Source organism: Hyaena hyaena, unplaced genomic scaffold (genome assembly GCF_003009895.1).
Source record: "Hyaena hyaena isolate Hyena2069 unplaced genomic scaffold, ASM300989v1 scaffold_34, whole genome shotgun sequence".
NCBI classification, from domain to species: domain Eukaryota; kingdom Metazoa; phylum Chordata; class Mammalia; order Carnivora; family Hyaenidae; genus Hyaena; species Hyaena hyaena.
In genome coordinates this window covers 2197405-2222701 of record NW_024080665.1, presented here as the reverse complement: position 1 = coordinate 2222701, position 25297 = coordinate 2197405, and the positions used below count along the sequence as shown (strand labels likewise).

Sequence of the window (25297 nt, the reverse complement as noted above, 5' to 3'; positions counted from 1 at the left end):
CAAGGGACACAGTGTTAACATGATAGGATTAGGGAGGTAATCCCCCTTATCCTATGACAGGGTTATCGCCTAGTGAGTAGTTTCCATGTATTACTGAATTCTATTCATGTGCCAGATTCATAATGTACATAACCACCTCTCATCCCCAAACAATTTATGAGGAGGAAGAAATTGTTATCTCCATTTGCAGAGGAGAAAATAAACTCAGGGATGATTCAATTTGCCCAAGATCTCTCTCCGAGATAAGTTGCTGTAGTGGCTGGAATTAAACTCACATCAATCTGACTCCAAAACCTGTATGCTTAACCACTAGCTATGTACACTCACCCAAGTAGCTGTCAGCAACCTCCCCAAAACAAGAGAAGCTGACAAAAGGAAATTCAGGCAAAGACAGTCTTACATGTCTATATTAAAGGCAAAACTCCTAAAGTGAGATCTGAAAGGTTTCTAGCTTATTGGATAAGAAGCTGGCCCAACAGCCTCTGACTCCCCATGTGCCCCTAATTGCCATTCTATCAGTTAAATCCCCCTAGAAAACATCTCTCCAAACCATCTAGCCTCATTCAACAACTTCCATCCACTCCAGCTTCAAGTTACAACAGTGTTCCTCTCTGGCTCCCCATAGTCTTCAAACATTAAAAAGAGTATGTCTTCCTAAGGTGCTCTTCAAATTATTTAAAAGTCTGCTCTAATTCACCTGTGTTATCTGCAAGACCTAAATAACTGACACCAAAAACAATTTCTCAAACTAAACCCCACGATTTTCAACTATGTCCAATAGTCTCCAAACACACTCCTGGTAGTGAGACTGAACTGACTAATCTGTAATAAAAGTGCATTGCACTTCATCAGAAGTCACCAAAGATAAGAGCAAGCAGCCCAGATCTTCTTTTAGGAAAATTAATAATCTAGATTTAGAAAAGACGAATTGGGGTGGTTACGAAACAAGTTTTCGCTTTAGAAAGCATTTCACCTTAAGCCACACTAAACAAACCTACAATGATACTTGAAACAAGATTCTATTTACACAGCGCTTTTCATACTATGTCAAGGCACAGCTGTGCTAAACAAAACTCACAGCATTAGGAAAACCCTCTTACCTTATGTTCGAATGGAGCACCATAGTAGCCATCGTTCAGCCCAAAAATTATCTCATTTTGGTTGCGGGCATGAATCTAAAAGAAGAAAAACACCCTATCAGTTCTTCTCATTCCTAATTAAGTTTTAACATGATTAGAGCATGACAGTTAAAACAGGACCTACTTCAATGCTGAAAAACAGGCTGATTAATCTAACAAGCCAGCAGCAAACAAATCACTTATCCTAAGACCAGAGATTCAATTGAGAACTTCCTGCTGTAGTCAAAGGGCTCACAAAATTATTACATGAGATAACAGGCACCACCATTCACACATATTTTCCATGAACACTTCTTGAGATTGCTATGGAAAGGCTCGTTCTGAAACACAAGGGATCCAGAGACATACCGTATATTCTCTGATCTCAAAGAAAACACAATCCAGTTAGTCCATAAAAGTGCTTTAAAAAACATAAAGTCCTGGCACGACTGGGTGGCTCAGTTGGTTGAGCATCTGACTTCAGCTCAAGATCTCGTGGTCTGTGAGTTCAAGCTCCACATCGGGCTCTATGATGACAGCTCAGAGCCTGGACCCTGCTTCGAGTTCTGTGTCTCCCTTTCTCTCTGCCCCTCCCCCCCTCGTGTTCTGTTTCTCTCTCAAAAGAATAAACATTAAAAAAATAACAAAGTCCTAGAAAAAAACATAAGATTAAAATTATTTTCTATTTTCAAAAAGACAGTTTAAAGATAATATCTAAGCTCCATCTTCACTCTGGACCCTAGTTTCCGCAACTAGAAATGAATGAATCAGATTATGCTGTATATCACACTTCTGTGCTTACCCCCATCTCCTCTGGCTAAATCCAACGTATTACCCAAATTTCACTCAAGATGATCAATCAATTTAACCTAACTAATGTTTGTAAAACAGTCCATTCAGTGACAACAGTATACACATCACATGTACAGGAAACATCCACCAAAAAGAGATCTTATATTCTGGGCCATAAAATAAACCACACGAAAGCTAAAAGGATTGAAATCACATAAACTATTTTCTCTAAATACGACAGAATTCAAGTAGGAATCAACAAAAGAAGGACATCTGTAAAATCTACAAATGTTTGAAAATTAAACACCATGCCTCTAAATAACCCTTGAATCAATAAGAAATAAAAGGAAAATTAGAAAATATTTTGAATTGAATGAAAATGAAAGTACAACACCAAAGCTTCTGAGTCAGGGTTACAGCAAGGCTTAGAGGAAAATTTATTAAGTGCTTACTTTAAAAAAGATAAGTCTCAAAACAGTAATGGAAAATCCTACCTTAAGAAACTAGTAAAGAAGAACAAAGTAAACTCAAAGCAAGCAAAAGAAAGAAATTATAAGTACAAAATGAGAAATCAATGAAACTGAAAATAACGATAATCAATGAAACCAAATACCAGTTCTCTGAAAAGCTAAGAAAATGGATAACTCTCTAGGCAGAGTGATTAGGAGCAGAAAGAGACAGAAATTACTGATAGCAAGAATGAAAGAGGAAAGCATCATTAGACAGCCTATATGCGTTACAAGAACATAGTAATATTATGGAAATTTTTATACTAATAAACTTGAAAACTTAGGTGAAAGTGACAAACTCGTAGGAAAACAAACTATCAAAGCTCACTCAAAAAGACATAGATAACCTAAAAAGCCCCATATCTAGTTAAGTAATAGAAGTTATACTTTTAAATTTGCCCACAGGGAAATGTTAACACCCAGATGGGTTCACCGAAGAATTCTGTCAACATCTGTGGAATAATTAATGCCAACTTTACACAAATTCCTCCAGAAAATAAAAACTAAACACTTCCCAATCTATTTTACAAGACCAGCATTACTCTCACACTAAACCAGACAAGGACAATGCAAGAAAAGTACAGACCAATATCCCTCATGCATATTATACTTAATAGTGAAGGACTGAATACCAACATCAGTAACAAAACAAGACCGTCCACTCTACGCGCTTCTATTCAACATTACACTGTACTGAAGTCTCAACCAACAAAATAAGACAAAAAAAAGAGAAAAAAGACATACCCATTAGGAAGAAATTGAACAGTGTGTTCACAGATAAGACCACCTATATGAGAATCTATAAGAGGAATCTACCAAAAAAACTACTAGACTAATAAATGAGTTTAGCAAGGTCAGAGAATACATGCTCAAAACAGAAATGTTTATGTATATATTAGCATAAATGTTTATGTTTATGTAATATATTGCAATTATCAACAATTGCAAATAGGAACTTTTTTTAAAGGAACAGCATTTAAATTAGCATTAAAAATGTGTAATCCACAGTTACAAATTTATCAAAATATGCACAAGATCTGTATACTGAAAACTACGAAATGCTGATGAGTGAAATAAAAAGATTTTCACAAATGGAGGGATACCATGTCCATAGATTGAAATACTCGATACTATTAAGATGTCAATTCTCCCCAAATTTTCTTACATTTTTGTAGAATTGACAAATTAATCCTAAAGTATATACGTAAAGGCAAAAGATCTAGAACAGCCAGAACAACTCTGAGAAAAGATCAAAGTTGGAGGATTCATATTACCTGAATTAATGATGTATAAAACTACACTATTCAAGGTCATGTAGTATTGGCATAAGACAGACATGTAGAAAAATAAAATACAATAGAGTCCAGAAACAGACCTACACAAATGATTTTAAATAATTCATTTCAACAAAGATAACAAAGTAATTCAGTGGAGAAATAAGAGCTCTTACAACAAAGTACAGGGAGCAAATGTTCATCCATCTGCAAAACAATGAACCTTACACTTTAAATAAAAGTTAATTAAAAATGATCATTGGCATAAACATAAAACTAATACTGTAAAGCTTCTAGAGAAAAAACTCCATAGAAGAAATCTTTGTGACCTTGAACTAGGTGAAGATATCTTAGATAAAACACAAAAAGCATGAAACATTAAAGTAAAAATACAGCAGACTTCATCAACACTTACCAGATTCTGTTCTTTGAATGGCACTTAAAGAAATGAAGACAAGCCACAGACTTGCAGAAAATATTTGGAAAATACATATCTTATAAAGAACTGACTCATATCCAGAATACATACAGAAATCTACTCAATATTGAGAATTCAAACAACCAAATAAGAGGGCAAAAATCTGAATGAATATTTTACCAAAAAAAGGGTGAGAGAAAGAGAGACTGATGACAAACATTTTTTTAACTGCTCAACATGATTTCATCACCAGAGAAATTAAAATTAAAATCACAAGATTCTATATACCCATAAAAAGCAGCAGAAAGAGAAGAAAGAGCAACTAAGAAATAAATTCCATTTATAATTGTACCCAAAATATAAGATACCTAGGAATATTCCTAACCAAAGCAGTGAAAAAACCTATGCTCTGCAAACTACAAAACACTGATGAAAGAAATTAAAGACAAAGCAAACAAATGGAAAGACATTCCAAATTCTACACTCATGGACTTGAAGAACAAACACTGTTAAAATGTCTTATTCCTTAAGGGCACCTGGGTACCTCAGTCGATTAAGCATCAGCTTCAGCTCAGGTCTGTGCTAACAGCTCAGAGTCAGATTCTGTATCTCCCTCCCTCTCTTCCCCTTCCTGGCTCACACTCTGTCTCTCCCTCTCTCTCAAAAATGAATAAACGTTAAAAAAATTTTTAATGTCTTACTACTCAAAGCAATCTACACATTTAATGTAATGTCAACCAAAATATCAGCCGCATTTTTCACAGAAATAGAATAAAAAATCCTAAAATGTATATGGAACCACAAAAGACCCTGAATAGTCAAAGCAGTCTTGAAAAAGAAAAACAAAGCTGGAGACATCATAATTCTAAAAAAGTTATATTACAAAGCTGCCATAATCAAAACAGTATGGTACTGGCATAAAAACCGACATATAGATCAATGTAACAGAACAGAAAATCCAGAAATAAACTCACAATGATATGGTCAATTAATCTTTGACAAAGCAGGAAAGAATATCCAATGGGAAAAAGACAATCTCTTCAACAAATCGGTGTTGGGAAAACTGGACAGACACACGCAAAAGAATGAAACTGGACCGCTTTCCTACACCATACACAAAAATAAATTCAAAATGGATTAAAGACCTAAATGTGAGACCTGAAACCATAAAAATCCCAGAGAAGAACACAGACAGTAATTTTTCTGACACTGGCTGTAGCAATATTTGTCCCCTGAGGCAAAGGAAATAAAAGCAAAATTAAACTATTGGGACTACATCAAAATAAAAAGCTTCTGCACAGCAAAGGAAACAATCAAAACTAAAAGGCAGCCTACTGAATGGGAGAAGATATTTGCAAATGACATATCCAATAAAGGGTTAATATCCAAAATATATAAAGAATTCATAAAACTCAACACCCAAAAAGCAAATAATCCGATTTTAAAAAGGGCAGAAGACATGAACAGACATTTCTACAAAGAAGACATACACTGAAAACAGACACATGAAAAGATGCTCAGCATCATTTACCATCAGGGAAATGCAAATCAAAACTACAATGAAATATCACCTCACAGCTCAGAATGGCTAAAATCAAGATACAAGAAACAACAAGGTGTTGTAGAATGTAGGGAAAAAGGAACACATACACACTGCTGGTGGGAATGCAAACTGGTGCAGCCACTGTGGAAAATAGTATGGAGGTTCCTCAAAAAGTTAAAAATAGAACTACACTATGATCTAGCAATTACACTATTAAGTATTTCCCCAAATAATACAAAAACATTAATTCAAAGGGATACATGCACCCCTATGTTTATAGCACCATTATTTACAGCAGCCAAGATATGGAAGCAGCCCAAGTGTCCATTGACTGATGAATGGATAAAGATGTGGTGTCTGTGTGTGTGTGTCTGCACACGTGCGCGCACACACATGATGGAATATTACTCAGCCATAAAAAATAATGAAAACTTGCCATTTGCAATGATTTGGATGGGACTAGAGACTATAATGCTAAGTGAAATAAGTCAGAGAAAGAAAAATGCCACATCATTTCATTCATGTGTGGAATTTAAGTAACAAAACGAATGAGGGGATAAAAGAAAGACAGAGGCAAACCAAGATACAAGACTCTTAACTATAGAGAGAAAACTGATGGTTACCAGAGGGGAGTTGGGTAGAGGAATAGCTGAAATAGGTGATGGGGATTAAGGAGTACACTTGTCATGATGAGTACCAGGTAATTAAAATAAATACTTTAAAAAAAAGAATCACAAGATTCTACTTCAAATCCATCAGAATGGCCAAAACCTGCCAGAATGGAAAACAGTTTGGCAGCTTTTTATAAATTTCAGCACACACTTACCACTAGACTCGGAAATCCCATTCCTAGGTATTTACTCAAGAGAAATGACAACATATGTCCACAAAAAGACCTATATTTAAATATTCACAGCAGCATTACTCATTGTGGTGGTGGCTACTAGGCTTTACACATTTGTCAAACCTACTGAACTATATACCTTAAAAGAGTGCATTATATTGTCTATACATTATACCTCAACAAACCTGAGTTGCAAAAACAATTCATTCAGAAGTCAGCCCGACCTGAATCTTCCTAGACCTATTTAAATACCCATTCCATATACTCCTCCAAATTGCATTACAAAGCCACGGTAATCAAAACAGTAAGGTACTGTGCAGTCTATGCAAGTATTCATCAATTATCAGTTTGCCAAGTCTAAGGATCTTGTGTTACCCATCTATGGATCCTTAATAGTAAGAACAATGCCTGGTAGAAAGCACATGATCAATGAACCTAAGTAATTCTGGCTATTATCCTGATACATCTTAGTCTTGCTTAGTCTGAAAATTTGTAATTCTATTTTTTTTAATGTTTATTTTTGAGAGAGAGATGGAGTATGAGTGGGGGAGGGGCAGAGAGAGGGGTAGACACGGAATCCAAAGCAGGCCCCAGGCTCTGAGCTGTCAGCACAGAGCCTGATGCAGGGCTCGAACCTATGAACCATGAGATCATGACCTGAGCCAAAGCCAGACGTTTAACCAACTGAGCCACCCACATGCCTCAATTTGTAATTCCATTTTATCTGATTTTCTAGTAGTGTATCTATTTCATAGGTGAGTTCTGACTTTCTACAATGATACAAAGCTTCTAATTGGTTTTAAAACATGTTCTCTCTTTCTCTTGTTCTCCCTAATACCAGCATAACCAGCTTTGTAATAAGACAACTGAAAGCTGACGCTCTGCAATTAGGGCAGGTTCGACATAAACACGGAGATCACTATCTAAGGAATATGTGAATTGAAAATCATGAAGGCCACCCTCTTTGCTTCTATAAGCTATCTTCCACAGCCATACAACTCTAATGTTAAGAAGCATCAACCTTCAAGAAATGAGGATACTTTCAGAAGAGAAACTAACAAGTGCTCAATACCAATGTCTATCCACAGAGAGTCAACTATGGTGTATGGGAAGATAGAAAGAGTCTGTGCCTCAGTGCAGGGCTCTGGTTGGCCAGATTAAAGGCGACAGTATATCATAATGAAAGAGGAAAAAAAAGCCCTAAGCTAAAAATCATTATAAGTTTTTATTAAGACCAGTCCTAAAATGGGAGGAATAATATAAGAACAAAAAAGATTAAGAATTCGTAGCAGTTAGAATTTCATTATGGAAAACGTCTATTATATGCATTGTTCTGGTCACTAAAAAAGAGGACACAAAATAAAGTATATAATAAGCAAAATGAGGGCAGAGGGGTTTTTTTTTAGCTGAAAAAAATATGTAGAATTAAACTGATTCTTTAGAAGAAATATACCAGAAAGTCTATATTGAATAAATATTAAGAAACATCAAGAATATTCATAGATATGACTAACATCTTAGAGCTACCTTTAACAGAAGTCCCTCAGGGATCACAAAATAGACACAGCACTCATTCCAAGGTAGGTGGGCTACCAATGACTACATGTATGTAGCAGTGTGGTACAGAACAAAGAATAAATTTGTAAGTCAGCCAGGCCTGGATTTAAATACCAGCTCCACTCAGCAGTATGATCTTGAACAGTTTCTTATATTCTCTATGGTTCAATGTGGAACCATGTGGAAAATAAGGGCAATAATACCAAACTTCACAAGGCTGATAGGTATCAGTGTCAGAAGGGATTATGGAGCCACTTCTGAGCTCAGCTAGAAGGGTGCTATGATCCAATAACTATGATCCCCACATCACTCATAGGGGATTGGTAGCAATATATAAACCAGGCAATTGTTATCCCCGAGCTCAATAAACAGCAGCTCTCCTTATTCCTGAAACAATTCAACTCTACAGATCATAAGAAAAGCACTTAATAGCACATTCCATATTTGCAACTTAGTTTTTAGATTCTTTTGGGGAATATCCAATGAAACAGAAGAACCAGAATGCTATAGGAAAGTATATTCTTTCCTACCCACCTCCCAGAAAAAAATTTTTCTTAATTTAGCAGCTTAGAGTGCTTCCTCATAAGTATCTTAAGCTAAAAATTATTTTTTAAACTTGATAATGACTCAAATTTCTATAATTAAGTAAATAATCATAAAAGTTCTGTTTATAATCAGAAATGTAGAATCATAAAATTCTACAGAAAGATTAGACATATTAATTTAGAGAAGACAACTACTCATAACTAGAATCTAAAAAAACCTGAACATTAAAAAAAAGGGGGGGGGGAACACCGGGTGGCTCAGTCAGATGAGTGTCTGTCTTTGGCTCAGGTCATGATCTCGTGGCTCATGGGTTCAGCCCCATGTCAGGCTCTGTGCTGACAGCTCAGAGCCTGGAACCTGCTTTGGATTCTGTGCCTCCCTCTCTTTCTGCCCCTCCCTCATTCATGTTCTCTCAAAAATAAATAAACATTAAAAATAAATGAGTAAATTTCTCTCTCTCAAAAATAAACATTAAAAATGAATAAATAAATAAACAAAAATTACCTGCTGACCCAAGTATTTCAGCCCATCCAAACAGACTTTCCATTCAATCAAAAGCTGGTAGATGTCCTCCTTTCCACCCCATATCTTCACCACGAAACAAGACACAGATGTATCAAGACGGTCTGGCATTATTCCAAAATCGAGACTCCGCCATGTTGGATTCTGTTGACAGAAAGGAAAGCATGCTTTATGAAGACTCTAACTTGTTAATAATTATTTCAATTATAAATCATTTTGGTTTTAAAAACCAAAAGACCTCATAAATACAGTAAATGACAAACTTAAATGAATCAGGAAGACATTCCAATTAACACGATGGGAGTGATAATGGTATAAGCATACCTCAGAGCTAACTGCCAGTTTGGTCCCAGACTACCACAATAAAGCAAGTTATCACACTAAAGCAAGTCAAATGAATCTTTTGGTTTCTCACTGTATAGAAAAGTTATGTTTGCACTATAACACAGTCTCTTAAGTGTTTAATAGCATTATGTCTAAAAAATGTATTTACTTAAAAAATACTTTATTGCTGGGGCACCTGGGTGGCTCAGTCAGTTAAGCGTCTGACTTCGGCTCAAGTCATGACCTCAATATTTGTGAGTTTAAGCCCCACATGAGGCTCTCTGCTGTCAGCACACTGCCCACTTCAGATCTTCTCTCCCCCCTCTCTGTTCCTCCCCTTTCTCAAAAATAAATAAACCTTAAAAAAATATTGCTTAAAAATGTAACCATCATCTGAGTGTTGAGCAAGTCATAAACTTTTTGCTGGTGGAGGGTCTTGCCTCAATGTTGATGTTGGTATATGCAATGATGTTTGATAGTATTTTACCTGCAGTAAAACCTCTTTCAAAATTACAATCAAACCTACCGCTGTTTTTTAACAACTAAATTTATGTAATATCCTAAATCCTTTCTTGTCATTTCAACCATCTTCACAGGATCTTAACCAGGAGTAGTTCTTTCTCAAGAAACCACTTTCTTTGTTCATCCATGAGAAGCCAGTCCTCATCTGTTCAAGTTTTATCATGAGATCACAGCAATTCAGTCTGGTCTTAAGGCTCTTCATGTAATTTTAATTCTCTCACTATTTCTACCATGTCTGTAGTTATTTCCTCCACTGAAGTCTTGAACCCCATAAAGTCATCCATGAGGGTTGGAATCAGCTTTTTCCAAAATCCTATCAATATTGATATTCTGACCTCTTCCCATGAATCACAATGTTCTTAATGGCATCTAGAATGGTGAATCTTTTCTGGAAGGTTTTCTATTGGCTTTGCCCAGATCTGCCAGTATCACTATCTATAGCAGCTACAACCTTATGAAATGTATTTCTTAAATAATAAGAGTTGAATATTGAAACGATTTCTTGGATCCATGGGCTATAGAATGGATGTTGTGTTAGCAGGCATGAAAACAACATTAATTTCATTGTATCTCCATCAGAGGTCTTAAGTGACCAGGTGCATTGTCAGTAAGGAGTAGTATTTTGAAAAGAATCTTTTTCTGAGCAGATCTCAACAGTGGGCTTAAAATATTCATGAAATCTTATAAACAGATATACTGCCATTCAGGCTTTCCTGCTTCATTTACAGAGCACAGGCAGGACAGATTTAGCACAATTTTTAAGGGCCCTAAAATTTTCAAAATGGTAAATGACATTGACATAATGCAGCCACCAGCTGCATTAGCTCGTAACAAGAGTCAGACTGTTCTTTTGAAGCTTTGAAACTAGGCATTGACTTTTTTAGCTGTGAAAGTCCTAGATGACACCTTTTTCCAATTAAGAAGGCTATTTGATCTACACTGAAAATCTGTTGTTTAATGTAGCCACCTTTATTAACTATCTTCACCAGATCTTCTGGGTAAATTGCTGCAGCTTCTACATTAACACTTGCTGCCTCACCTTGCACTTTTATGTTATAGAGACAGTTTCTTTCCTTAAACCTCATGAACCAACCTATGCTAGCTTCAAATTTTTCTTCTGTAGTTTCCTCACTCCTCCCAGCCTTCATGTAATTGAAGAAAGTTAGGCTCTTGCTCTGGATTAAACTTTGACTTAAGGAAATGTTGTGGTTGGTTTGATCTCCGATCCGGACCTCTCAAACCTTCTCCACATCAGCAATAAGACTGTTTTCACTTTTTTATCATCGTGTGTTCACTGGAGTAGAACTTTTAATTTCCTTCAAGAACCTTTCCTTTATATTCACAACTTAGTTAACTACTGGGTGCAAGAGGCCTAGCTTTGGTATATCTTGGCTTTCAACATACTCTCCTCACTAAGCTTAATCATTTCTAGCTTGTGATGTAAAGCAAGAGACATGTGACTCTTTATTTCACTTGAACATTTAATAGGCCATTGTAGGGTTATTAACTGGCCTAACCTCAATATTGTTGTGTCTCGGGGGAGAATAGGGAGGCCCAAGGAGAGGGAGAGAAGCAGGGAAATGGGCTGGTCAGTGGAGCAGTCAGAACACATACACCATTTATCAATTAAGTTCACCGTCTTATATGGCTGCAGTGCATGGTGCCCCAGAACAACTGTGATAGCAATGTCACAGATCACCATTACAATTATAATCATAATGAAAATTTTGAAATATTGTGAGAATCGCTAAAACATGACACAAGAGACAGAAAGTAAACAAATGTTTTTGGAAAAATGGTGCCAACAGACTTGCTCAAAGCCAGGTTGTCATAAACATTCAATTTGTAGAAGCACATTATCTGTGAAGCGCAGTAAACTGAGGTTTACCTGTAAACAGTACATGAGCACCTGATGGCCATTTGCTGAGTGAAGAAAACAGTACGAGAAGGAGGAACGTCAGTACAGAGGCTACCGCAGTGCTGCCTGCAGGTGATGGTCTGGGAGCTGGAGAATGGACGTGGGGCAGGAGAGGGAGATGGGATTTGGAGCTAGATGTGACACGAGTTGCTGATGGGCTGACAGGTAAGGGAGGAATCTAGAAGGTCCCTGGGCTTCTGCCTCACACTACTGGGCAGATGATGTGCCACTTTCTGTGCAGGGGGAGGCTGGCAGAGGCTAAGGGACACGGAATGGGGGCTGGGGTGGGAAAGAACCGGGAGTCCGCTCTTGAACATGCCAGGAGTGAGATGCCTTTGGGATATGTGAGCGCGGCCGTCAGGCTGGCAGTCTGGAGCCCAGAAGAGAGGTAAGGGTGGAAGCAGCAGCCGTGTCACGAGCCAGGTCACCCAGGGAGAGTGTGAATGCAGGGACGAGAGGGCCAGGACCCACGTGGGTCCATAATGGTCTTAAAACCAACAAAAACCAACCAACCCAACGAGGCCACGTTAGTGTGGTGAGCTGGAGAAATCTGTGTAAGCTCCCTGGGTTTGTTTCCTCCTCTGTAAAATGAGATGATAATTCTTCCTCAGAGGACCATCCCCCAAAGCACCAGACACACAGTAGGGGCTCAACAGATGACAAAGCCCAGGACGGCTCTGATATCCCCATCCTGACAAGGCCGGAAAAGAGACAGACTCAGCTCTTCTCCAGCCGAAGCCAGCAGAAATAGATCCCTTAGCCAGCTCGATGCGTTCGTCCCCCTCACGGAGAATAGCTCTGCCTGTTCTCCAGGCTTCTCCAGAGCACTGGCCGCCCTGCCCTGCCCTAGAAGCGAAGCCCATCCTGCATGCAGCTCCTCGGAATGACCACCAGTACTTCTGAATTTTGCTGTTTATTTATTGTCATTAGGAGGATATATTCTAAGTTCTCATTAATAAGGCCACATACGGTAGTTCATCTATTTATTCAATACTTAATGCACAACTATTAAGAACCAATACATAAACAATGCCCTCAAAATACCTCTCAATTATTAGATTCAAACCTTTCTTTAAATAATTACATTATTTCATGAAAAATTCAGTAAAAGGATTATGCAAAAGGTTACAAGACACAGAAGGGAGTAAATGAACTTTATTTGTTTCTTAAATAGTTTATTGTCAAGTTGGTTTCCATATAACACCCAGTGCTCATCCCCACAAGTGCCCTCCTCCATGCCCATCATCCCCCTTCCCCTCCCCCATTAACCCTCAGCATTCAAGAGTCTCTCATGATTTGCCTCCCTCCCTCTCCCCAACTATTATTCCCATTCTTCTCCCGCATCGTCCTCCGTGAACTTCCTCCTAATCCACCTATATATGCAAACATATGGCATTTGTCCTTCTCTGCCTGACTTATTCCGCTCAGCATAACACCCTCTAGTTCCATCCATGTTGCTACAAATGGCCAGATTTCATTCTTTCTCATTGCCATGTAGTATTCCATCGTATAGATAAACCACATCTTCTTGATCCATTCATCAGTCAATGGACACTTAAGTTCTTTCCATGTTTTGGCTATTGTGGAGAGTGCTGCTATGAACACTGGGGTACATGTGCTCCTATGCATCAGCACTCCTGTATCCCTTGGGTAAATTCCTAGCAGAGCTACTGCTGGGTCATAGGGGAGTTCTAATAATCTGAATCGCGGAAAGACAGCACCACAGAGGCTGTGGAACTTGGCTCTTAAAGGACAAACAGGATTTCCCCAGGTTAAGAAAAGGAATTACAGGCACAGGCAACACCATAAAACAAGAGTCAGCAGTATGATGTAGTTAGATGTGGTCAGGGAGCTAAGATAACTGGAATGCGTGCAGGAGTTAACAGTACACAAAGCTCAAGAAATAAGTGAAGTACTAAACTGAAAGATCTTTGGGGGCACTTGGCTGGCTCAGTTGGTAAAGCATGCAACTCTTGATCTCAGGGTCATGAGTTTGAGCCCTATGTTGGGCATAGAGATTACTTAAAAATAACAATTTTAAAAATCTTACTAAATAAATAAATAAATAAATAAATAAATAAATAAAACTAGGGGCACCTAGGTGGCTAACCAGTTGGTTAACTGGCCAACTTTCACTACGGTCATGATCTCACGTCTTGTGGGTTCCAGCCCCGCATCGGGCTCTTGTGCTGACAGCTCAGAGCCTGGGGCCTGCTTCAGATTGTGTCTCCCTCTCTCTCTGCCCCTCCCCTGATCACACTCTGTCTCTGCCTTGCCATGGAGTACTTTTACTTTGTACAAATATGGGGAGAAAGGTTTTAAGGTAAGAATGACAAGGTCAACTTTACGCTCTGAAAAAACTTTATTTTTCATTAAGAGAATCATTCAGATAGTTGAAACATTCTGAAAAGTCCAAATGTTAAGGAGCTTTAATGACATCAATAGAACTGAACTACAACACATTGATTAATTTCATTTATTTCCCCTATATTAAATGTCAGGGTTTTCATTGCTAAATGTAAATATAATCTATCTTATTAAATTAACAATTTTAGGGGTGCCTGGGTGGCTCAGTCAGTTAAGCATCCGACTTTGGCTCAGGTCATGATCTCATGGTTCATGAGTTCAAGCCCCATGTCAGGCCTTGTGCTGACAGCTAGCTCAGAGCCTGGAGCCTGCTTCGGATTCTGTGTCTCCCTCTCTCTCTCTGCCCCTCCCCTGCTCGCGCTGTCTCTCTCTCTCTCTTTCTCAAAAATAAATAAAACATTAAAAAATAAATAAATGAATAAACAATTTTAATATAATATAAATCAGTCAGTCAAACAGTCTTCATACAAGAGTAACTGTTCTTGGCTCTGTGACAGTTATTTTTCTGATCAAAGCAGGGAGGGGAGTAGGGTAGTGCTTGCTTTTGTTTTGGGGATATAATGATGCATGTGTTTTGTGGGTTTGGTTGTTGGAAGTTTCTGGAGATAAGACATGACTTCCAATTTCACAGCAATTTATGTCTGATATGTCTTTTTCACTTACAGTTTGATATTTTTATTGCCTGATTTCCATCCACTAAAGTAAAAGCTCTGACAGATAGGAACATTGTCTGATTTGTTCCAAGATCTTCAAAGCTTGAAAAACCTGTGGTATGCACTCAATAAGTATTGCTGCATTAGTGAATGGATATCTGATCAAGTGATATGGATGTCTGAGAATACTAAAAGACCATCAATAAATAGCACAATGATAACATAGTAAACACATTTATGCAATCAGTTTTATACTGAATCATTTAAAAAACCTGAATTCCAGCCATCCACAAATTTTAACCTAAGATCAACAGAATTACATTCTTGTATGAGCCCCCCAGGACCTACCTTACTGTTCTAGCAGCCCTGCTAAATAAGGGCAGAGCACAAACTGACCAGTCAGCAAGCTCTGCAGACACCAAAGCGGTCACTAGAAATGTAGACGGACCAGCACCAAGCAACCAAACAGAACCAGTGGCTGATTAAGCCATTTAACTTCAGCCTTTGGCCTGTCAAACAGAGCTGAGGAGCAGTATGGCAGAGAGGCAAGTGCTGAAATTAAGCTAGACTCCTAAACCACATAATCTCCACTGTATCTTAGAATACTCACTTATAAAAACCAGAACAACTATCACTTCACAGAGTTATGAAGCTTAAACAGAATAATAACAATTATAGTAATGGCTGCCATTTAAACACTTATTAGTGATAGATACTATATAAAGTCAGATAACATATGAAAAGGACACAGAAGAAACCTATCCTAGCATTAGACAGAAGTAAGAAGTAGCTAATCTGTTTAATACAACAGCCCTGTTCATCTCAATGATAAGTCCACTTGCAATAAATAAGACAACCTGTTAACCTCATCAGTTAAAAAGACAAAATATCAAATTTCATCAAGTCTGAGATACCACCAATCTTAAGAAGTATCATTATTTTATGTGCCATTAAAAAAAAGGTAGTAATGATTTTAAGATGCATCTAGATTTCAAAGGTATTAAACTGTGGAAAAAATGTGCACCTTAGAATCAATGAAACACAACAGCTAGGTGTCTTATCCAAGGTCCCCTAGTAAAAACAGCACCGGAATTTGAACCTAGGTCTCTAAAATTCCTTTCATGTTCTTTTTTGTGTATTTGGTTCTTGTTTTTTTTTCTCCCCACCAAATCACAGAAGACAGAATTTAGAACAAAAGGGACCTTAAGAGACTGTCAACAATTTTCCTTATTTTAGATCCCACAGCCAGAAGCAGAAAGTGGAAAGGAGAGGGGCACCTGGGTGGCTCAGTCGGTTAAGCGTCTGACCCTTGATTTCAACTCAGGTCATGATCTCACACTTTGTGGGATCAAGCCCCACACTGGGCTCTGCGCGGACAGCTTAGAGCCTGGAGCCGGCTTCGAGTCTCTGTCTCCCTCTCCTTCCCTGCCCCTCTCCCACTCGTGTTCTGTCTCTCAAAAATAAATCAATGTTAAAAAAGTTCAAAAGAAACACAACTTAAATCACAAAATTTCTCAAAAAATACATGCTAACTCTTGGGAACTGCATGCTGATTTTATAAGTAGTAGATATTTCTTGACCCCACCAGCTCTCTTTCCCTCTAATTCACCCCTACTCAGCCTTCACATCTCAACTGAGGAATTACTTTCTGTCAGACACCTTTCCTAGCCGTCCTCTCTCAAACTGAGGTAAATAACACTCCTTCACGTTTGCAAAGATTCCTGTTGTGCACGTGTCAGCTTTCTGAGTCTTCCCCCGGCCTTGTAGTTGGCCAGACAGAAGTTAGAAACCCCTGTAGATGATGCAGTTTACCACCGGAGAACATAATTTGGCGTAATCAAGAGGACGCAACTCTCTCCTCACCTACACATACCCACAGAGATGAAATGGTAATTCATCTGGTCACAATTCAACTGAAACATAAACTTGCTTTGACAGTCACTCAGTAACTCATAAAAAGTATTTATACTGTTCTGTCAGTTTTTTCCCCCAAAGATTTAAAAACAGTGCAGGCGGTCAAAACTCCAACCAAAGGTTATGGTTCTGATCACTATGTCACATGCTTTCCCTAAAAATACAGGCTCTAGAACTTTGTTTGTTGAATTAGAAGGCCTATCGCTGACCTCTACTAGACCTCCAGCAAACATTTAATCAGTTGAAGGAAGGAAGCTGAAGGAAATGTGATGTAAAGGGAGGCAGTACAATGCTGTAAAAGAATGGGGCCCTCCAATGTCAGTTTTACGAGGCACTACCAGCCTGGGGGCCGAGAGCAAGTCCCTCAGCCTATCTGAGCCTCAGTCTCCCTAACTATCAAACAGGTATGTCTCTTCCCTTGTGGCACTGCTCTCAGAAGAAACCATGTACATCATGTATCCAATACACTACTTGAATCACAAGTCGGCACTTAATAACTGATGCCTCTTATTTATTAAAGAAACACACAGGTACACACACACAAACTATCACCCCTCTTACTGCACCACGAAATTCTTAATTTCATAATAAAAGTTTAAAAACTCCCTTTTTGCAAAAGTATCTAATGATCAACTTTATAACTGTTGAAGATGGGTGTACATGTGGGCTCATTATATAATTCATCTGTACTTCTGTAAATGTACAAAATCAACATTAGGGAACCGGGGTACTCCCATTCTTGTTACTCCAATCAATCATTTTAGTTATTAATTAACCAATGACCCTTCAATCTAGCCTCCTCCTGAACCAAAAAGAAAAAAAAAATCCAAGAGTTAACAAATGGTTTGGAGGGTGTGACAGGCTAGCTGAAGCTAGAGACCTTTAAACTTAAAACACACTCTGACGAATGACTGCACTAAATGCACCTGAGAAGAAACCAGGCCTCTTGACTTGTAACTCGGAGACGCATTGCCACCACCTGGCTGGTTGAAGGTGGATTATTCAGTTACCCACTGCACTAGGCAGTTATTGGACTTCTCTGGATGAAGCACTATGCTAGGGACATGAGAAAATAGATAAATGAGATAGTCGAGTGTCTTTGCCTACCAAACACTCCTATTTTTGTGTGACCTGTAACTGTATCCTTGCCCAAATCTGTCTCCTGCTAGCCAGGCCTTGACTACCACCTCCTAATCTCCAGAGCATTTCTGCCATTGCCCTGGTCCTCAGGTCCTTTGCCCCTGTGGTCATACTTGCCTAGCAAGACCTCAAACCACCCCTGCTCACCCTACTCCACACAGCCATACTAGCTTCTTAGCCAGTTCTTGAAAACCTCAGGGACACCCCTGCCTTTGTACTTCCCTGTTTCTCGGCCCACAGAGGTACGTAGCCTGTTCCCTCACTTCTTTCTATTACCTGTTCAAATGATTTCATCTATGTGACTACCAGAGAAAAATCGCAACCAGGCCTGCCAGGTACTCTCTGATTCTGCTTTATTTTACTCCAATATCTTTATTACCATCTAACATAGGCCAATTTATCATTAGTTCTTTATATTTTGATAGAGAGAGACAGACAGAGAGAGAGGGAGAGAGAGATTGAGAGCACATGAGCAGGGAAGGGGCAGAGAGAGAGGGAGAGAGAGAATCTTAAGCAGGCTCCATGCCCAGCACGGAGCCCACTCAACACAGGGATCAATGTCACCAACCCTGAGATCATGACCTGAGCCAAAGTCAAGAGTCAGATGCTTAACCCAATGAGCCACGCAGGCATCCCCAATTTATCAATTCTAACATGCACTCGCCTTCACTTTGTAAGATGAATTTTAATTTTAGAAATATTAGATCAATACGGTTCTACAATTTTTGACCACCAGGTGGCAGTCATCAGGTGTCACTGTCTCTAAAAGCATAGCCTTAAAAATAGCTGTTTTTAATATCCACTCCTTTAAGTCAGGCCCACGTGCTGAGTTTTATTGTCATTTAAAATATCTCTCCTGGGGGCGCCTGGGTGGCTCAGTTGGTTAAGCCTCTGACTTCGGCTCAGGTCATGATCTCACAGTTCATGGGTTCGAGCCCCACGTTGGGCTCTGTGCTGACAGCTCAAAGCCTGGAGCCTGTTTCGGATTCTGTGTCTCCCTCTCTCTCTGACCCTCCCCTGCTCATGCTGTCTCTCTCTCTCTAGAAATAAATAAAAAACATTAAAAAAAATTAAAAATAAAATAAAATATCTCTCCTATTATAAACTGAAACAAACAAAAAACCCAGTATATAATATCTATCAAAATTTTTCATTCAAAAGATAGAAAAAGCAGCAAGTGATTGCAACAATGTAGAATAACCCAGAACTCTCATAGACTGTTGGCCAGACTGCAAATGAAACAATATTTCAGCTGGGAAAGCTGTTTGGCATTATATTCTGAAGGCGATCACATGCATATTCCCTGCAGGTCCACTCTCAGATATGTATTCAACAGAAATGTCCACACATGTTCAACCAACAGATAACATGGGAGAACATTCACAGCAGTATTTATACTAGCTCAAAACTAGAAACTAACCAAATGCCTATCAATAGAAAAATGGAGGGGCGCCTGGGTGGCTTAGTCGGTTAAGCGTCCGACTTTCGCTTAGGTCATGATCTTGCGGTTCGTGGGTTCGTGCCCCACGTCGGGCTCTGTGCTGACTGTCAGCTCAGAGCCTGGAGCCTGTTTCAGTCTGTGACTCCCTCTCTCTCTGACCCTCCCCTGCTCACGCTGTCTCTCTCTCTCTCTCCTAGAAATAAATTTAAAAAAAAAAAATTAAAAAAAAATAGAAAAATGGATAAATTCTGGTATATTCCCACAATGCAATATAACAAACAAAGTACAAATTTACCCACGGTATGAATGACTCTTACAATATAGAGTTGAGATTCTTATAAAGTGGAAGTCAGACACAAAACAGTGCATACTGTATGATTTCATTTCTATAAAGCTTAAAAGTAGGTAAAAGTAATTTATGTTAACTCAAGACAGCAGCAGTAACTGAAGAAGGCAGGAGGGGGCTTCTGGGGCACTAAAAATATTATATTTCTTGACCTGCATGCTGGTTACACAAGTACATTCAATTTCAGAAAAATCATCCAGTTGTATACTTAAGACATGTAAACTCTTCCTTATGTGCGTTGTTTCAATAAAAAGTATTGGGTTTTTTTTATTTTTTTAATGTTTTATTTATTTCTGAGAGAGAGAGAGAGAGAGAAAACGTGAGCAGGGGAGGGTCAGAGAGAGAGGGAGACACAGAATCCGATGCAGTCTCCAGGCTCTGAGCTAGCCGTCAGCACAGAGCCCGATGCGGGGCTCGAACCCAGGAACCGTGAGATCATGACCTGAGCCAAAGTTGGATGCTTAACTGACTGAGCCACCCAGGCGCCCCTAAAAAGTATTGTTTTTATGTAGACAAAAAGGCAAAGACACAGAGCAACAAAACATGAATTTGGTATTAGAGATGTATTTGTCGATGAAGAAGAAAACCTCATCCATCCTTTTCTAGAAGACTAAATGAAACTCCCAAAGATTGAGGAAGCATATTTATATTTTATTACTGAGATACCTACAAAAGATTCCCATCACAGGCCAAACAATCAACCTAAAGGAAGGAAAGACTGCTAAATAAATGTTGGAAAGGTAAAAGAAATTTCAAAGTAAAAGAAGCTAAGAAGATTGAATCAAAACTCCTACAGGACTATTACAAAGGCTCTGTGTGTCAGTTTAATTAGAAGTGTTTATTTCTCTTGGTGAACATTTAAAAAATGGTGAATCTTAACAACTGACATCTTGGATTAGGCTATTTTCTCTTTTCTTACTTGTCTGCCAAATACAAGCCAAACACAATACAATGACTGCGGAGGTTGTAAAAATGAAACATACAGGTCCCTGCCTTTATAAGATTTATCATATAGATGACAGAGGTTAAGACAGCCACAAAAACAGCTACTACAGCTTTAGAATGGTACCAATGGCGGGCACCTGCATGGCTCAGTGGGTTAAGCGTCCAACTTCGGCTCAGGTCATGACCTCACGGTTCATGGGTTTGAGCCCTGCCATGGGCTCTGTGCTGACAGCTCAGAGCCTGGAGCCTGTTTCAGATTCTGTCTCTCTGTCTCTCTCTTTCTTTCTCTGCCCCTCCTCTGCTCATATTCTCTCTCAAATATTAAAAAAAAAAACACTAAAAAAATTTTTTAAAAAGAATGGTACTAGTGGTATAAGTATAAAGTTTTGTTTTTTCAAAGCACACAAAAAGGGAAATCTCTTCCTGCTAATGTTACAAAGTATAAGAAAGCTTTTCAAAGCATCCGGACTGTGCTGTCCAATACACTATCCATGTGCCACTTGTGGCTATTTAAATGAAAATTAAATAAAATTTAAAATTTAGTTCCCCAATATTACTTAACCACATTTCAAGTGCTCAGCGGCCACATGTGGCCAGTGACAAATGTCCTGGGCAGTGCACAGAACACTGCCAGCATTGCAGTACTAATCTGCAGTATTCCGAAGTTAGAAAGAGGCACAGTGTTTAAAAACACTTTTTAAACTTGTGTCCATTTTTCCATATTTCCTTTGACATCACAATGGTAAAACTGCCCACTCTGGTCTGGGGACCAGACTAAAAATATAAACCTAAGGAAAACAGCTGAAGCCTTAAAGTCGTATGAGTAAAAAAGAACATTCAGAAACTCACCAGACTTCAACTTAGTTCACCAAAATGAAAATTTACCCAAAGCCTCAGCTAGAAATAAATGAAGCATTATCTTGCCTAATCTTTAACAGCTAATGAAAGACTGGGGGTTCAGGATACAACTTAGAAGTCAGTCAATAAACATACTACTAGAGGAGTCCATTCATTAAGAAACATTTGCTGAGTATGTGCCACACATAACCCATAACCAGGAGGAAAAAGAGCATTAAGTCACTAACTCTATTCAGGAAATATTACAACAGCCTAAAAATCACAAACTCCTGGAGCCCCTGGGTGGCTCAGATGGTTAAGTGTATGACTTCAGTTCAGGTCACGATCTTGCAAGTTCTGAGTTCAAGCCCCACGTCAGGCTCTGTGCCGACAGCTCAAGAGCCTGGAGCCTGCTTCAGATTCTATGTCTCCCTCTCTCTTTGCCCCATCCCCACTCGCACTCTGTCTCTCTTTGTCTCTCAAAAAACGAATAAACCGCTAAAAATTTTTTTTTAATGACAAACTCCTAAGCAGAAAAAAAAACAACAAATTCTGCTTATCTGTGGTTCTTCAGAAACAGAAAGAAGAGAGGTGACAATGGGCCATCTCCAGCATGTTCTCTGAGAGTAACTGATTCCTATAAGACCCAATTAATCTGAACCAGAGTCCTTTCCAAAAGAAAGAAGAAATGCACTGCAGTTTATCAAACCTATATTAAGCTATAAAAGAAAGAAAAAACAATCCTTGCCAGAAATATCATAATCTCAAAGAATACCCTTAAAAGGAAACATCAACAAATCAACATTTATCAAACAACTGCCAAGAAGTACACTGGGAGCTAGAGGCACAGACTTAAAGATGGTCCAGCAGTCTCTTGCCCTCCCAAAGCTTTCATCTACTCTGGGCGATGAATGTTCATGAACAATTACAATGTAAGCAAATGGTGTAGGTGGCATATGAAGTGGCCATGAAACAATTGTAGTACAAACTGTAAGTTAAAAGGACTTTAGGGGCGCCCAGGTGGCGTAGTTGGTTAAGTGTCCGACTTTCGCTCAGGTCATGATCTCGCGGTTCGTGGGTTCAAGGCCCGCGTCGGGCTCTGTGCTGACTGCCAGCTCGGAGCCTGGAGCCTGTTTCAGTCTGTGACTCCCTCTCTCTCTGACCCTCCCCTGCTCACGCTGTCTCTCTCTCTCTCTCCTAGAAATAAATAAAACATTTAAAAAAAAAGAAACAACAGCATTTTTAAAAAAATAAATAAATAAATAAAATAAAAGGACTTTAGAAGTCTTTTGTGCACATACTTGTCTGATTCCATTCTACAATATTTTTATAAAACATGTATTCAATCTAAGAACTCCAGGGATGAAGATATCCCAGCCTCACAGACAGTTCAGAAGCAGTGGAAGATAGGAGCCCAAAAAAGTTGAAGAGTTTACATTCAAAGAGATGATGTTTAAAAATATGAACTTGAAAGTCACGTGACAGCAACTAAATACAATACCAATTATGAAGAACAATACACTAAAGGAGCACAATTAGCACAGTGTTCACTATGACACATATCCAGAGAAAAAGCAATGGGATGTTGTAAAACCATTACCAACAAGAGTTTTGATGATCAAAGGGGATGGGGGGGAGAATAAATCAAGGTGAAATTGTATTCTATCTGCCCCTTAAACCACCCACTCTTCCCCAGCTCTCCCTGGTCTGTAGGACACTTTTATTTTCACCTGAGCCAAGAGAGGAAGAGAAACTGATATTGATTCATTAGCTACTATTTGTCAGTCACGGTGCTAATGATTTCATATGTCACTTAATATATGTAGAATAAGAGCTATACTGGGGATTGGAGCTCCTCAGAGGTGGGCTCAAGGAAACTGTCTGGCCTAGGAGCCAAATTTATTATGCTATTTTAGAGACATTTAGAAGGCAGCTTGATAAAGAGGAAAGAGTAGCAGAGACCTAAAGACAGAGGTCTGCACTTGGGATCTGGTCCTGCAGTTATGTGACTGCAAAACTTGTTGCACCTCTCTGGATGTCAGTTTCTTAAGACCTACCCCATCTACCATACAGATTGTTATAAGGATCGAAATGGAATGAATACATACCTGCTTATTCATCTAACAAGTATTTGCGAGGCATCTATATTATTCTAGACTCTAGGCAAGGTCCATGCTCTCCTGGTTATATTCTCTAGTAGGTGAGAGATAGATAATCAACACAAACAAATGAGTAAATAAGAATTTCCCAGAGTGATGAATGCTCTAAAGAAATAAAACAGGTGATGTAGAAAGACTGACTAGGAGAAAGGGAACCACTTTCAATGGAATAGTCATAGAAAGCCTAGCCAGAGTTCTATAACTGAGACCTCAGAGACGTCTTCGGCTAAACAAAGAGCTGGGGACATAAGAAGTAAGACAAGCTTAGCATATTTGAAGCACTGAACAAATGAGGTGTGTCCAGAACATAATGAATAAGGGAAAGTATTAAGAGAGAAGGTGGAAAAGTGGATGCAGGCCAAATCCAGTATGGTCTTGGACCATTAAAAGGATATTATAGTTACCATAAAGCTTTTTTTTTATCAACGTGGCCCAATAAACTGAGCCATTTATACAAATATCTCATGTATACATTGTCAAAAGTAGAATGTTTCCAACTTCCTAACTTAGCAACGTCATCACTAAAAAACAAGTGCAAGGATCCTATACAACGGCCCTCACATGAAATTTATAACAACTATATCTAAACACAGACATCATTTATTATGTTTGGTTAAGTCACATAGTAGGAAAAAAAAAACAAACAGAAACAAAAACAAAAAAACAAAAAAACCTCTATAGTGAATAGAACTGACAGAATTATACATTTGAATTTTTAAAAACTGAAGTTTTAACAGAAAATATCAGTTCATTCAGCAAACATTTATCAAGCACCTACTATGTGCCAGGTACTTCCTAAGCACAAAAGATACAGCAAAATAAATCAATGAAAATTTAAGCAATAACTAAGTCAAGATAGAGCTGTAGAAGTAACATAACACCAGAACTGAATTTGAATTTCTGTTTCCGCATTTTCTGAAACAGGAGTTGTAGGCTTACTTAGTCAAGTGTACCTGTCAGAAAGCAAACTTACCAAGGAATTCTTAATCACTTCACTTCTATAAAATTCTGGAAAAGAAGAAAACAACAATAAGTGATATGAAAGAAAATAAGCTCATTAACTCTTAATCCTGTAAATTTTTAACATATGTTCCAGGAAAACATTTATAATATTTTCAAGGGATCTAATTACTCTAGATTTTCTGCCAAAAAAAAAAAAGTATTCTTCTGCAAAAAAAATAAAAAAATAAAAATTAAAAGATTTTAAAGGAAAAAACAGTAATAAAGAAAAATCAAAGTTTGTTAAGATTTAATTTAGTAAATTTTACCCCAGATACAAATATGAGCTCTTAAAAATTTAGACTTTCTTCTTTTCTACTTTACTGCCATTCTGCAAAAACTGATTCCATCTGCTCTGTTTTTCTCAAACATCTCTAATACGACCATCCATCATAGTACTGTGGAATGGACTTGTCTCTTTAATTTCCTTGAGCCCATCTTTCATTTGACAACTTAGAGAATTAGACTAATAACCAAAGGTCCTCCTGTAAGCTTAGAAATGTCATGATTCTACAAACCTTCAAGTATACCGTACATGTTACAAACCCTGAAGGCACAATGAAAAGAGAGAAATGTGTCAGACGTTCACGCACACACTGCCTCTTCTGA

The 25297-nt window shown here is 38.4% G+C and overlaps 1 protein-coding gene across 1 annotated transcript in view; it reads right to left on the bottom strand.

The window, feature by feature from the left end:
• UVRAG (UV radiation resistance associated) overlaps positions 1-25297 on the bottom strand; it is a 286651-nt gene that overhangs the window by 225646 nt on the left and 35708 nt on the right. Inside the window, exons 3-5 of the mRNA XM_039228691.1 lie at positions 24663-24697; positions 9106-9267; positions 1101-1175 (exon numbers count right to left, since the gene is read on the bottom strand). Coding sequence (XP_039084622.1) covers positions 1101-1175; positions 9106-9267; positions 24663-24697 — 272 coding nt within the window. The remainder of the gene's footprint in view (positions 1-1100; positions 1176-9105; positions 9268-24662; positions 24698-25297) is intronic.